The 16,127-nt window shown below is 35.8% G+C and overlaps 1 protein-coding gene across 1 annotated transcript in view; it reads right to left on the reverse strand.

Annotated features, from left to right (window-relative positions):
* Positions 1-6,348: 6,348 nt before the first annotated feature.
* The window catches only part of CAAP1 (caspase activity and apoptosis inhibitor 1), a 45,593-nt gene continuing 35,814 nt past the window's right edge, over positions 6,349-16,127 (reverse strand). Inside the window, exon 5 of the mRNA XM_006863007.1 lies at positions 6,349-6,695. Coding sequence (XP_006863069.1) covers positions 6,349-6,695 — 347 coding nt within the window. The remainder of the gene's footprint in view (positions 6,696-16,127) is intronic.

Raw genomic sequence — 16,127 nt, forward strand, 5'->3', positions numbered from 1 at the left:
CCTTTGTGGTTCAATAGTGAATTATTGCTATCAGGGCTGACTGTGAGTGTTGGAAACACAAAGATAGACTTTTTGTAACAAAAGGAGGGGAGTGGTTGATCTTGCAGTCTAGGAGCAGAGGACCCTGGAACCATCAAGGGAGAAAAGCGAAGTACAGGACCCTATCCAGAGAGAGCAGTAACACCAGAGATGGAGGCAGGATGACGTGGCGAGATGGAGCAGCTGGGGACTTCATACTCAGGGAAGGAGAGGTACTGTGTGCTGACGGCTAGGGGGCAGGCTTGCAGGGTGTACACTTTGGTTGTTTAATGATGTATGCAGGAGACTGTAATCAATGCAATGAAATTAAATAAAATAGGATGAGTGTAAAGCTAATGTTCTCCTATGTAAACTATAAGATAATTCACAATAAAAACTTATAAAAAAAATGGAATTGTTCAATGTCCAGCCATTTCAGGAAGTAGCATATATGATCAAGAACCAATTATACTGACAGAAACAAGGCTCCAAGAATTAACAAAATATCAATTGAGATATTTCAACAGATGCCACGCTGGTAATGCTCACTCTTCTATGCCAAAAAATTTGGAGGACAGCTACCTGGTCAACCACTTGGAAGACAGCCATATTTGTGTCTATTCCAAAGAAAGGTAATTCAGCAGAATGCAGAAATTATTGAACAATATCATTAGTATCACACATAAGTAAAATTTTGCTGAAAATCATTCAAAATTATTACAGCAGTATTACCAAGAAGAACTGCCAGGAATTCAAGATAGATGCAGAAGAGGACATGGAAGAAGGGATAATACTGGTGATGTCAGATGGATCTTGGTTGAAAGTAGACACTACTAGAAAACTTTCTATTTGTGCTTTATTGATTATGCAAAGGCATTCAATTGTGTGGATCATAACAAATTATGGATAACATAGAGAAGAATGGAAAATTCAGAACACTTATTTGCACTCATGGAGAAACTGTATATAGACCAATATGCAGTTATTCCAACAGAACAAGAAGACACTCCATGATTTAAAATCAGAAAAAGTATATGCCAAGGTTGGACTCTTTCACCGTACTTATTCAATCTGTATGCTGAGCAAATAATCTAAGAAGCTGGACTATATATAAAGAAAATGTAGCATCAGAATTGCAGGAAGATTTATTAACAACTTGCCATATGCAGATGACACAACCTTGCTTGCTGAAAGCCAAGACTTGAAGCACTTACTGATTAATATCAAAGACTACAACCTTCAGTATGGATTATGTCTCAACATAAAAATAAATTTTAAAAAATTTAAGTCCTTATAATTAGACCAACAAGCAACATCATGTTCGACAAAGAATATATTAATATTGTCAAGGATTTCATCTTACTTGGATCCACAATTAAGGCCCATGGAAACAGCAGTCAAGAAATCAAAGGATTCAGTACATTGACAAATATACTGTAAAAGATCTCTTATTAAAGTGTTAAAAAGCAAAGATGTCACTTTAAAGATTAAGGTGCACCTGGCCCAAGCCATAATATTTTCAACTGCCCCATTCATGTGAAAACTGGACAATAAAGAGGACCAAAGAATTGATTCATTTGAATTGTGATGTTAGCAAAGAATCATAAACTGTCACAGGAATGTACAAATCTGTGGTGAAGGAAGTACAACCAGAATACACCTTAGAAGAAAGGATGGTGAGGAACCAGTCCCTAGAAAAGAATATCATACCTACTATTGTAGAGGGTCAGCAAAAAATGATTAAGACTTTCAACAAGAAGGACTGGTACAGTGGCAATAACACTGGCCTCAAACACAGCAACGACTGTGAGGATGGTCCAGAAGTGGGTAGTTTCACTCTGTTGTACATACAGTTGCTAAGTCAGAACTGAGTGGATGGCACCTAATACCACTGATTATTCACTAGTCTTCAAGTAGAAGACAAACAGTATATAAAATGGATAAAGAAGTTTTAAATTAGCATATTGGTAATTTACATCTTAAAAATTAAACAGAATCAAGGGAGAAGAGCATGAGTGGAATGTAGGACCCTACCCAGAGAAGCAGACACCAGAGATGGAAGCAGAAATGAGAACATGGAGAAATAGAGCAGCTGAGGACTCTAGACTCATGGAAAAAGAAAGGCGGTGTGCTTGCAGCCAGGAAGCAGGCTTGCAGAATGTGCTCTTTGGTTGTTTAAATAATTATATATTCCTGAGTGTTTTTTGTGTACATCCCACTCACCCCCCCAAAAAAACCAGAGGGAATAGAAGTAAAACTACTGTTGAAAGATGATGCACAGAGGAGATTGTAATCATTGCAATGAAACAATGAGTGTAAAACTGATGTTCCCCCATGCAAATTATCACTCAATTCACATACAAACTTAAAAAAATAAAATAAACAGAGATACATCAAAGGAAAAGCACATATAACTAGATCCTCTTTTTTTATGATGAAATAGTAATGTGAATGTTTAACATTTTTGGCTCCCATGTACAAAAAGTCCTGTGGTAAAATTACAGTTAATATATGTATGAATTTATTCCAAACAAAACATGTTAAACATGCCTCAACATGAAAATAAATAGACCAACAAGCAGCATCAAGATCAACAAAGAATACATTAAGATTGTCAAGGATTTCATTTTACTTGGATCCACAATTAAGGCCCATGGAAACAGCAGTCAAGAAATCAAAGGATTCAGTACATTGACAAATACACTGTAAAAGATCTCTTAAAGTGTTGAATAGCAAAAATGTCACTTGGAAGACTAAGGTGCAGCTGGCAATTAGTGGATGGCTTCAGACAAGTTCCCTCAGTAATATACTTGTCTTAGTCACATTAGGGTGCCTTTAAAAAAGGTCCAATCAAAGCAGAGGTTTCTGAGGGAATCTACTGGTGGGTATCCCCTTCTGAGGGGATCGATTCAAGGCAGTGAGGTCAGCTCAGAATGTTATGTCAATTGTTTGAGGGGGGGGTTCAAAAGCAGTAATCGTAATAGATTTTCTCAGAAGACACAGGTCAATCACGGGCATCTGAGGAAGACATTTAAGAAAAGTGAACACCGCATTGGTTAAAAAAAGGCAGGAAAGTTACTCAAGGAATTTTTTCACTTCAAAATGCACCTGCTTGTTCTTGGAGGGCACCAAGAATTGTCCTAGAATTTCACTGGGAAGCCTTATTTCATCTACCCTACAGCCCTGATCTTACCCCTTCAGAATTCCTTTCACTTCCCAAAATCAAAGAACACTGAAAAGGAACAGGATTGGAGTCCCTCAAGGATGTGTAAACTGTTATTTTGACATGGTGTAAATAGAAGAGTGCAGGATTCTTTGGGGAAAGGTTAGAGATGGAAGTACACCCAAAGTGTACAGACCTGGATAGAGGAGATGTCAAGAAACAGTACCTTCACATTTTGACATTTTTGCTTAATAAAGGTTTCTATGGTTTTGTAGCATTACTTTTTTACTTACCCTCATATATTTGGCCCAAATTGTGGCTGCCCATTTGCTTTGAAAATGGCATTTTGAAAATGTCTATTGTCATTTGCATTACTGTTCAAACAGACTCAGAACACCTTTACTCAGATAAACAATCGTGCTCTAATGTTTTTCTGCAAAGAATCTGGCAACAATATTGATAAGGAAGTGAAGTCCTGGTGAGGTGCTGTAGGATAAGCACTGGACTGCTAGTCGCAAGGTCAACAGTTCAAACCCACCAACTGTTCCTTGGAAATCCTATAATAGGTTGCAGGGAGTCGGAACCAACTCGACGGTCCTTAAACGACTTTTATGAGGAAAGGATATGCTGCCTTACAGCTGGAGGCATTGATGGTGTATTTTTCATAATAGGAATTTCTGCTGGCAGCCAGATGACAGATTTTTAGGACCTATCTTGAGTATGTTGATAGGTAACAACATCTAGAAGTCTCCAAAGGCCTGGTCCTTGAGCCAACTGATTATAAACTCAGAGGAACCCTTATCAGTGAGCAGCTATCCTTCAAGACTTGGGCTAAGTGAAGTCTCAGGACTGCTTGATGTTGAATGGGAAATAGGGCTGTCAATTATTTTTTTCTATTTTCATTAAATAGAACCCAGAAGTTTCCTTTACTTCAAAACAAAGGAGGAAGCATCCATAAGCAGTAGAAGCACCCATATGCTTATTAATCAGTACATTCATTCCAAGCATTCATCCATACTGCACCATCTCTGGATTTAATATTCTGAACAAGACTGAATACCTCAGAAGCATTCAAATAAAGACCTCTAAGATGATGATTTAAACAGCAACATCAGATCAATATTTGGTATTTTGCCATTACTTAGGCATTTTTAAAACAAAGTTCTTCCTATTCTGTAAGCCACGCATTCTCAAAAGCCTCAAGTCTTTCAGTTTTTTTTTTTAAAAAAAGACCAGAAAGTTGATTTTCCAAGGTAGGCATCTAACTAGCTTCTAATTTGTTCAGCTTATTCTACTTCACACTAATCCACACCACCCAAATATCCTCTCAACCATTCTGCACAATGACTAAAACAAGACATTTAAAAGGAGCTCTGGTAGCATAGTGGTTACGAATTGGGCTGCGAACCTTAAGGTCAGCGGTTCGAAACTACCAGCCGCTCTGTGGGAGAAAGATGAGGCTTTCTACTCCCGTAAAGATTTACACCCTCGGAAACCCTGTACAGGGTCACTATGGGTCGGAACCGACTCAACGGCACATAACAACAACAATGTTCCATGAAGGTATTCGGTCAGAGAGCACTCAGACCTAAAACTTTCATGTCATATGTTTAATCACACAAATGACATCTACTGCATTTTATAATTCATAAACAGCAATGAAGTTTATTATTTTATCTTTTAATTTAGAATAGAAATATTTTACCAAAACTGATGCTTGCTTGTTCTTCCTAAAGCAGTAACAATGAGAGCTCACTCTTTACGTCATATCCACAGTTACCAGCATTAAGAGAAGCATTTCAAGTAATACAGGGTTCTGTTTCATTAGAAAAATTAATGGAGAAAAATAAATGGCAAATGGCAGGGCTATTTGATAGGAATGTCAGGGTGCAAAAAAAGGAATGTTTGACTGTACCTCCAATGTTTAATAAACGTCCTCTAGTTCCATACGTAAAACATAATTCCTAAAAGCTTTGGATATGAGGAAGCTTCTCATACAATACCAGTAGAGCATGGCTTATAAAGAAAATGTACTGTAGCTGTAATTGAATATAAAACCAACATTATAAGATTGATATTCAAGAAGAAAATTAATTTATTTTAAGTTAGGGGTTCCTGCCTAAACTTATTTTGATATCAAAAGCTGCAATTAGTTATGGGAGGAAAAAGCATCCTTCATTATGGCAGGATGTTAACTTATTTACAAAAACTATACAAAATTAGATTAATTATGACATCAACTTATCAAAGTTTCATGAAATTAATTTTGCTTTTGGAAAAGTATCAAAAGTCTCCAGATCCAGAATGACAGTGTTTATTATTTTTGATTCATGGAGTTTATATCACATCAGATCTTCTAGGGGGAAAAAAAAACAAAAACTAAATGAAATGCAATATAGTAAAGCATTCTCCTTTTCTCAATAGCTTGGAATGCAAATGAGAATTTGTTCCTTTTTTATTAAAAACAAACAACCAAAAAATTGAACTAAGTGTCCAATAATATCAAATACCTGTTAGAATGATTTGTGTCCTGGAATTAACCTTAAGCAATTGGTTCCACGTTGTTAATAATTAATTGCCTTAAATTAAGTCACTTTTTTCACTTACAGAAAAGATTCCCTCAGCTACTACAGAGAAAAATGTAATTCAGTTTTAACTAGTAAATCTACATCAACAGAAGGCATCTCCAAGACAATATATATTTTAGAAGTGTAGATAAGCAAAACTAAATTTCTTAAACTGTTAACAAATCTAGAAGTAATAATTTAATATTCTATTGCAAAAGATTGGTAGCCTTAAGAGCAACATGCTTGGTCAATATTTCTGAAGCATTTAGGTTTGGAGCTAAAATATTTAAAAGTAAAGAAAAAAATGTCGTGACTTTTTGCTTATGACATTCAAGATATTAATTTGTAAATGCAGCTAAGTACTCATCTAACAAAGCATCCGGGCTATCCAACTACACCTGTCATGAATTCATAAAACAGTAACATATATATATATAAGTTACAAAAAAAAAAAAAAAAAACCACAACATTTTAAGCCTATGATTAATTTACCTAACAAGGATTACATAAGAAATGTAATATAAGACCCAAAATCATCTTCACGTACAAAATTATATGACGTGGCTTCATTCACATACACCTTACATTCTAATTCAGTAACTATGCTGGCTTTTTTACATCACCAGCTTTCATTAGCGCCTTAATTGCTCTGGCCCGCATCTCAAGTTCTAGCAGCTCCAGTTGTTGTGCAGACGGCTGGACATCTTCTGATGGAGGAACAGTTAGAGTGGCTGCTTTGGGTTCCTTTGGACTAGACTCTGCCAGTCCCAGAATCTCATTCACACTTTTCTCAATGTCTTTCTCCAGGTCATCTATCTGACCAGCTTCACTTTGGATCGGATTTTCTGGGATCTCAGGAACAGCTGCTTCTTCATTGCATGGGCCTTCTATGTCGCTGTCATAAGCATCTGCATTTATACTGAGTACATCACTATCTTCCCCTTTACCTGTAATAAACAAAAGGAGGGGAAAGAACCATGTAACCCAAATGCCCTGGCCAAAACATATTTTCTCTTTATGATTAAAGGTCAGCTTCAACCTCGCCCCCAACACATATTCCATAATTTTATCGTATCCCCTTTTCCCTGACTCCTCAAATTTGAAAACAAATCTAACTTAATGTAAGTTTTAATATCTTTTTCATTCCAATTTAGTAGGACATGCAAGCAGTAGGAAATTTATTCCATCATATGGAGTTCCATGATCTATTTTCCTAATTAAAATGTCATAAGGTTTTATATCACAGTGAAGCTTTTGCATTATAAAATGAAAGCTGATGTTGAAAACTCTTTGGATAGATTATTGCTTATTACTGGAGAAGCAAAATTTCATTCTAGAAGGAATCTAAAATATTTCACTTGTAAACTGTAAAAAAGGAAAAACACTGTCAGTAAATCTTTTGAAACCGTTTGATCTAAATAAATTAATTAAAGGAGAATGCCTAAGGTCATTTTCTAAGATAAAATAAGTTTTTATCAGAAGGAATTTAATTAGTAAAGTTAGTATACCATAATTTTTAAATGCATTTTTATAAAATTTCTATAACTAATGTTAAGAACTGGACTATAAACTTAGATTATAGTTCTCAACCACAATGACCCTGGACATTACTTAAATCCAGGTGTCATTTATAACTTTAAGTACTCATTTATACCTCTACTTTATTATTTAAATCCCTGATCTGTGAAAGAGAAAAAAATAACCCCCAAAAACGTGATCTCTCTTATGGGGGAGAAAATGATTTACAAAATACAAATTGATAGGTGAATATTTCTGAATGTGTAGGAAGAACATAAACAACTCTACGTCATTGGTTTTATAATAGATGACACATTGACCTTGCCTGGTCATGATTCTCCCACATTCACATGATCCAAAAAATCTTTCCTCCAAAATTAAAATGGAAAAAAAATCAATAAGTAATTTTTGTGCACATAAACAAAAATTGTAAAAAAAAAACCCAGAATGGTTGCAATTTAAATATTTAATGCCAAAGAACACTTCATGTATCTCCTAAAAGCAATAAATATTTCCAAACAGCAAAAGAAAAATTACAGAAAAATCTAACATAGCCTTTTGTCTGTAAAAATATAGCTTCGTGTAAGTATTCTCATTTGATACAAAAGCAAACTACAGAAAAGAAATGCTAAATTGTTCATAGCCTCAAAAAGTGAACCTTAGTGTCTCTTTAGCCTTAAAGCTCTAACTCTGGAGTCACTGATTCTAAATGAAAATCTGCATAAATTGTTCATAAATATGTGATTTGTTTTTAAAAATGTGATTTGTTTTTCTGGCTACAGACTGTTGTCACATAATGAATCAAAAGTAGAATATGATGGGGAGATTGGAATGATCATGAAATTCAAGGTGTCTGAATCCTAATTCTTACTCTGACATTAAGGATGTGATTTCTATCGAATATCTTAACCTCTCAGTTTTCCTTCCCTGGGAATAGGAAGACAAACTATTCTATAATATTTCTAAAGTCCAAGATCTAATATCACAGTAAGTTTAGTCTACACAGAATTACATAAAAAGTTAATATTATCAATTATTTTCCTTTTTCCTAAAACATGATTATCATTTATTTCACTTAATAAGGAGCATCAAAAAGTTCATGGAAAATGGAACTGAAATAGATGGAGTTTTTCCAAAAACTTTTTGACGTTCCCTCATATTCTTCCCAAAGAGATAAATGGCAGCAGCAGTCAATAACAGACAGGTATGAGTAAGTAAACTACGCTCTACATATGGCTAACAGCCATTTCAGTAACAGATTTTCTCAAGAAGTGTATTTATAATATCTGGACATTATAACAGAAGATTACGTATCATGTTAGTCCAAGTACTGTAATAATATGCCTATATAACAACTAAGTTGTTGTTACCCTTCCTTATATGTTAAAATGCAAACTTTGATGTAGTCGAACTTGAATTTGACATTAATTTACTTTAAATCTATAAGCAGATAATTTTTCTTAATGATAGCATAACTAAGAGGTATTTCATTAGGTAAGTGGAGCATTTACACTAGTGGATACTGAAAGCAATTGTGGCAAATCTCTTAGCAGAATGTCATTGTCATGTCACCACAGACTATGATCCCCCCAAAAAATTTCAGGGATACATACAGGAGAGTGTGTTATGGGTGGGTTTTGTTTGTTCGTTTGAATAGGAATGTATATCACATACATTCTTTCTTTCTTTAGGCCTATTTATGTAAGCTTAAGAAGTAACTGTAAGGAGCTCTGGTAGCATAGTGGTTATGAATTGGGCTGCTAATGTCAGGGTCAGCAGTTCAAAACAACCAGCTCTTCCGTGGGAGAAAGAGGAGGCTTTCTACTCCTGTAAAGACTTACAGCTTCAGAAACCCGGTATAGGGTTGTTATAAGTTAGAACCGAATCCACGGCACATAACCACCAGCACCACCACCAAGAAGTAACTGTGAAGTCCTGGTGTAGCACTGTGGGTTAATGCGTCACACTGCAAAGACGTTTGAACTGCAAGGTCAGTGGTTCAAGCTCACCAGCTGCTCTATGGATACCCTATACAGGGTCGTGATGGGTTGGAATCAATCGACTCGATAATGGCACTTAACAACAACAACAACAAGTAACTGTGAGTCATGCATTGACTCTGTAGAATAAGTACTGGACAGAGAATTGCAAGGTCAAGAGTTCGAACCCACCAGCCATTCCACAAGAGAAATAAGAGGTTTTCTGTTTCCACACAGATGTGGAGGCGTGGAAGCCTTATACAGGGTCACTATGAGTCAGAACCTACTTGACGACACTTAACAACCAACCAGCTACAAAGTTCTTCTGTCCTGAGCTTACAAAAGTTATAGCTTATATTCAGTAGCTGTTTTAAATAATGATTACAAATAATCATGACATGATTTATGGTAAAAATCTCAGAAACAAAAAAGAGGAACTTTTAAATGTTTCTATCAACTTGTAAACTAAAGAAGTACATGGGTTTTAGATAATCCCGAATGCTAACTGCAAGGTCAATGGATCAAACCCACCAGCTGCTCCTATACTGATTCACTATGAGTCAAAATAGACTGGATAACACTTAACAACAACAAAGAAAAAAGGGGAAACAAATGTTTCAATATAAGTAAGTTAAGCTAAGGTTGTAAAAGTATATCAAGAAATACAAACCACAGATGGATTTAAGGTAAAATAATAAAAAATAAAATTTAAAATATTTTTTAAAATTCCAATTAGAATCTACAAAAGGCATAATAATCAAAAGTAGCTTGGGGAAGAGAAAAAGCAGAAAATTAGATCTAACTTAACTCACATCACAGACAGCAAAAAAATCAAAGTAACTTTAAGCGATACACAAAGAAACAAGAGGATATAATATGATACATTCCTTGTATTCATTCTGCTACTACATATATATCTGGTAAGATGAATGGTCTCTGAAATATCATGAAGGAAACTTTGAAGAAAAGCAGTATGAATGAAAGAATGGAGTGAACAGCTCATGGGGGAAAAAAATCAAATTTTAAAGAGTTTAAAAGTCAAAGTAAGAGTTAAACCTTTATTCAAGGAGAAAGTAACAAAGAATACAGGGATTCACTGAGCACTCAGGCTGATTCCCTGACCAAAGTATAATCCATGACACTTTCCTCTTGTTTATATATAGTCACAATTTTTTCCTTTCATTTTCCTGGTATCTTTGTGTTAAAAACTTGATTCATACTCTGTACCTAAGAACCAAAGATTTTTTAAATAACAAGCCAATCCATCTAGACAGTGATTATCTAGACAGCAAAATGAATCAATCACTACCCAAATTCATCACTGACACAGATGAATAAATGGAATAACTTATCAGAGAAATATTTGCTTATATTGTGCAATGAGGCATAGTTATGAAAATAGGATAAACCAATAAAGGCAAAATATTCTATGACTAAATAGAAAACCCAATACCCATCATGCACTTTATTGATAGAGAAAAAAATGTATAACTGCTTAAGACTCAATAACTTTAAAAGCAATATATATTCAATAAAGATGAAAAGGAATATTTTACATAGTCAGAAAATGAGAAGATACTACACTTACATTTCTAACACCATCTCTAACAAACTTCAATGCAAGATAGCTGTAAGTGTTCCCTAATCTAAATGTTGTTGCTGTTAGGTGTTGTCACATGGGTTCTAATTTACACCAACCTTATAAACGCAACAGAATGAAACAATGCCTGGTCCTACACCAACTAATCTAGATGAAGATGTTTTATATTGTAGGTTTACATTTTATTAAAATAAGCTTTTTAAATAGAATACTCAATGAAAGTAAACAAATCTATAAGAATTATTTATCCTATTATGAAACTGACTCAAGTTATAAATATTTTTTAAAGATTTTTATAAAATAAGCTATGAGGACATCATTTTAAACTTTATGTTGTCATAGTGACATTATGCACAACAGAAAGAAACACTGCCCTGTCTTGCACCAGCATCACAATCATACTTGAGCCCACTGCTGCTGACACTGTGTCAATCCATCTCATTGGGGGTCTTCCACTTTTTCACTGACCCTCCACTACACCAAGTATGATGTCCTTCTCAAGGGACTGGTCCCTCCTGGTAATATGTCCAAAGTAAGAGAAATGAAGTCTTGCCATCCTGGCTTCTAAGGAGCATTTTGATTGTACTTCTTCCAACACAGATTTTTTGTTGTTCTTCTTCTTTTGCTAATCCACAGTACTTGTAGCCTGCTCCTAAGAAAACCCAAACCCAAATTTATAAATTCCTCTCCAGTCTTCCTTATTCACTGTCCACTTTTCATATGGATATGAAGCTACTGAAAATACTATGGTTTGGGTCAGGTGCATCTAAATTCTCAAACTGATATCTTTGCTGTTGAACACTTTAAAGAGGTCTTGTGAAGCAGATCTGCCTATTACAATAAGTCATTTAATTTCTTGAATGCTACATCCACAAGCAAAATGAAGTCTTTGATAACTTCAATCTTTTTCTCCACTTACATGGATATTGTTTATTGGTCCACTGGTGAGAATTACTGCTTTCTTTATACTAAGGCACAACCCAGACCGAAGTCTGTGCTCTTTGATCTTCATCAGTAAGTATTTTAAGTCCTCTTCACTTTCAGGAAACAAGGTTGCATCCATCCTCTGCATACTGCAGGTTTTAATGAGTCTTCTTCCAATCCTGATGCCATATTCTTCTTCATATAATCCAGTTTCTCAGAGTATTTGCTCAGCATGGATTGAATTAATATAGTTAAAGGATACAGCCCTGGTGCACACCTTCCCTGATTTTAAACCACTCAGTGTTCCCTTTTTCTGTTTGAATGACTGCCTCTTAGTCTTTGCACAGATTCCTCATGAGCACAATTAAGTTTTCTGGAATACCCATTCTTTGTAATGTTACCCATAGCTTGTCACACACAGTCAAAAGTCTTTGCATAGTCAATAAAGCACAGGTAAACATCCTTCTGGTATTCTCGGCTTTCAGCCAAGATCAATCTGACATCAACAATAATATCTCTCATTCCATATCCTCATCTGTATCTGGTTTGTACCTGTGGCAGTTCCCTTTTAATGTAGTGTTGCAGCAATTTTTGAATTATCTTTAGCAAAATTTTACTTGCATGTGATATAAGTGATATTGTCACTAATGTGATGATTTCCACAATATGTTGGGTCACCTTTCTTTAGAATGGACACAAATATGGATCTCTTCCAATAAGATGGCCAGATAACTTCCTTGCAAATTTCTTGCCATAGATGAGTGAGTGCCTCCAGTGCTGCATCAGTTTGGTGAAAGGTCTCAATTTTGATTTCATTAATTCCCAGAGCCTTGTTCTTTGCCAATGCCTTCACTGTACCTCGGATGTCTTCCTTCAGTACCACTGGCTCTTGATCATATGCTACCTCTTGAAATGGTTGAACATTGACCATTTCTTTTTCATACAGTGACTTCCACCTTCTTTTGATATTTCTGCATCATTCGATATTTTGCCCATAGAATCCTTCAGTACGGCAAGTTAAGGCTGGAATATTCCTTTCTTTCAGCTTGAAAAATGTTGTGCATGTTCTTCCCTTCTGATTTTCTAACTCCATGTCTTTGTATATTTCATTATAGTACTTGACTTTGTCTTCTCAAGCTACACTTTGAAATTTTCTGTTTAGCTCTTTTACCCCATCATTTCCTCCATTTTCTTTATCTGGAAAGCAAGTGGCAGAGTCTCTTCTGACATTCATTTTGGTCTTTTCCTTAGAATGTTCTACTTGCTAAAAATACAGTTCATTGGAAATAGTTCTAATGAATAAAATGAGTACCATCTAAATTTGAGAAATTCTGCGAAAGTTTTATAAATCAAATTGGCCAAAAAATGAAAGCAATGCAAACCACAGTCAAAGACAAACAGTTAAAGTTAGAGGAAGGGAAAAAATAATTTGAAATAGAGACTTTTACAAATTAAAGACAGTGAAGAATAATAGTAAGGCAATTAAATAATTATTGTTGTTGTTAGGTGCCATCGGGTTGGTACCAACTCATAGCAAACCTATGGACAAAAGAACTAAACACTGCCCGATCCTGAGCCAACCTCACAATTGTTGCCATGCTTGAGCCCGTTGATGCTGCTACTTTGCCAAACCATCTTGCTGGGGGACTTCCCCTTTTTCTCTGACCCTCCACCATACCAAACATGATATCCCTCTCCAATGACTGGTCTCTCCTGAAAGTAAGTCCGAAGTATGAAAGATGAAGTTAGGTCATCCTGGTCTCTAAGGAGCACTCTGGTTGCACTTCCTCCAACGCATATCTTTTTGTTCTTTTGGCAGCCAATGGCACTTTCAATATTCTCCTCAAACACCATAACTCAAAAGCATCTATCCTTCTACGGTCTTCCTTATTCACTGCCCAGCTTTTTCATGCATATGAGATTACTGAAAATACCATTGCTTGGATCAGGCACACCTTAGTCCTCAAGCTGACATCTTTGCTCTTCAACACTTTAAAAAGGTCTTGTGCAGCAGATTTGCCTAATGCAATATGTCATTTGATTTCTTGACTGCTGCTTCCATGAGTGTTGATAGTTGATCCAAGAAGAATGACGTCCTTGACAACTTCAATCTTTTCTCCATTGATAAGAATGTTGTTTATTGGTCCAGTGGTGAGGATTTTTGTCTTCTTTACATTGAGATGCATTCCATACCGAAGGCTCTTTGATATTCATCAGTAAATATTTTAAGTCCTCTTTACTTTCAGTAAGCAAGGTTATATCATCTGCATATCACACAGGTTATTAATGAGTCTTCCTCCAATCCTGATGCCACGTTTTTTTTCACATAACCCAGCTTCTCGGATTATTTGCTCAGTTTATAGGTTGAATAAGTATGACGAAAGAATACAACCTTGTCGCACACCTTTTTTAATTTAAAAACATTCAGTGTTCCCATGTTCTGTTCAAACAACTGCTTCTTGGTCCATGTACAGATTCCTCAAGTGCACAATTAAGTGTTCTGGAATACTCACACTTCATCATGTTGTCCATACCTTGTTATGATCCACACAATTGAAAGTCTTTGTGTAGTCAATAAAGCACAGGTAAACATCTTTCTGGTATTCTCTGCTTTCAGCCAAGATCCATCAGACATCAGCAATGATATCCCTTATTCCATGGCCTCTTCTAAATCTGGCTTGGATCTCTGGAAGTTCTCTGTCAGTGTATGCTTGCAGCCATTTCTGTATTTCCTTTAGTAAAACTTTACTCTCGTGGGATATCAAAGATATTGCCCTATGATTTCCACATTCCATTGGGTCACCTCTCTTTGGAATGGGCAACAAATGTGGATCTCTTCCAATCAGTAGGCCAGATAGTTGTCTTCCAAATTTCTTGGCAGTTGTCTTCTAAATTTCTTGGCAGAGATGAGTAAGTCCCTCCTGTGCCGTCCCACTTTCTTGAAAGATTTCAATTTTTATTCCATCAATTCCTGGTGCTTTGTTCTTTGTCAATTCTTTCAATGCACCTTGGACTTCCTCCTTCAGGACCATTGGCTCTTGATCGTATGCTACCTCTTAGAACAGTGGAACATCAACCATGTCCTTTTAGTATAGCAACTCTGTATATTCCTCCCATCTTCTTTTGATGCTTTCTGCATTATTTAATAATTTGCCCAGAGAATCCTTTAATAATGAAAGTTGAGGCTTGAATATTTTTTTCAGTTCCCGCAGCTTGAGAAATGCTGAGCATTGTTCTTCCTTTTTGGTTTTCTGACTCCAGATCTTTGCACATTTTGTTGTAATATTTGACTTCATCTTCCCAAGCTGACCTTTGAAATTTTCTGTTCAGCTCTGGGATCTCTTCATTTCTTCCATTTGCTTTAGCATCTCTACACTGGAGAGCAAGTTTCAGTGCCTCTTCTGACCTCCATTTTGACCTTTTCCTTCTTTCTTGTCTTCTCAATGACTTTTTGCTTTCTTCATGTATGATGGTCTTGATGTCATCCCACAGCTCTTCTGGCCTTCAGTCTTTAGTGTTTAATGTATCAAATCTATTCTTCAGATGATCTCTAAATTTACATGGGATATATTCAAGGTCATAGTTTGGCTCTGGTGGACTTGTTTTCATTGTCTTCAGCTTCAGTTTGAATTTGCATATGAGCAATTGATGCTCTGTTTCACAATCTACCCCTGGGCTTGTTTTCACTGATGATATGGTACTTTTCCATCGTCTCTTTCCACAGATGTAGTCAATTTGATTTCTATGTATTACATCCTGTGAGGTCCATGTGTATAGTCTTCTCTTATGCTGTCTGAAGAAGGTATTTGAAATGAACAAATCATTGGTTTTGCAGAATTCTATCATGTGATCTCCAGCATCATTTCTATTACCAAGGCCAGATTTTCCAACTACTGATCGTTCCTCTTTGTTCCCAACCTTTGCATTCCATTCACCACTAATGAGCAATAAATCTTGATTGCATGTTTGACCAATTTCAGATTAAAGAAGTTTGTAAGATTCTTCTACTTCATCCTCACTGGCTTTAGTGGTTGGTGCATATATTTGAATAATAGTGGTATTTACTGGTCTTCCCTGCAGACGCATGGATATTATCCTATCACAGATAGCACTATAGCTCATGACTGATCTGGATATGTTCTTTTTGACAATGAATGCAACATCTTTCCTCTTCAATTTGTCATTTCCGGCTTAGTAAACCATGTGCTTGACAGATTCAAAAATGGCCAATACCAGTCCATTTCATCTCACTAATGCCTTAGATATCGATGTTTATATGTCATTTTTGACAATTTCTAATTTTCCTAGATTCATACTACATACATTCATACTACATACATTCCTTGTTCCAATTATTT

The sequence above is a fragment of the Chrysochloris asiatica genome, unplaced genomic scaffold (assembly GCF_000296735.1).
Source record: "Chrysochloris asiatica unplaced genomic scaffold, ChrAsi1.0 scaffold00053, whole genome shotgun sequence".
NCBI lineage: Eukaryota > Metazoa > Chordata > Mammalia > Afrosoricida > Chrysochloridae > Chrysochloris > Chrysochloris asiatica.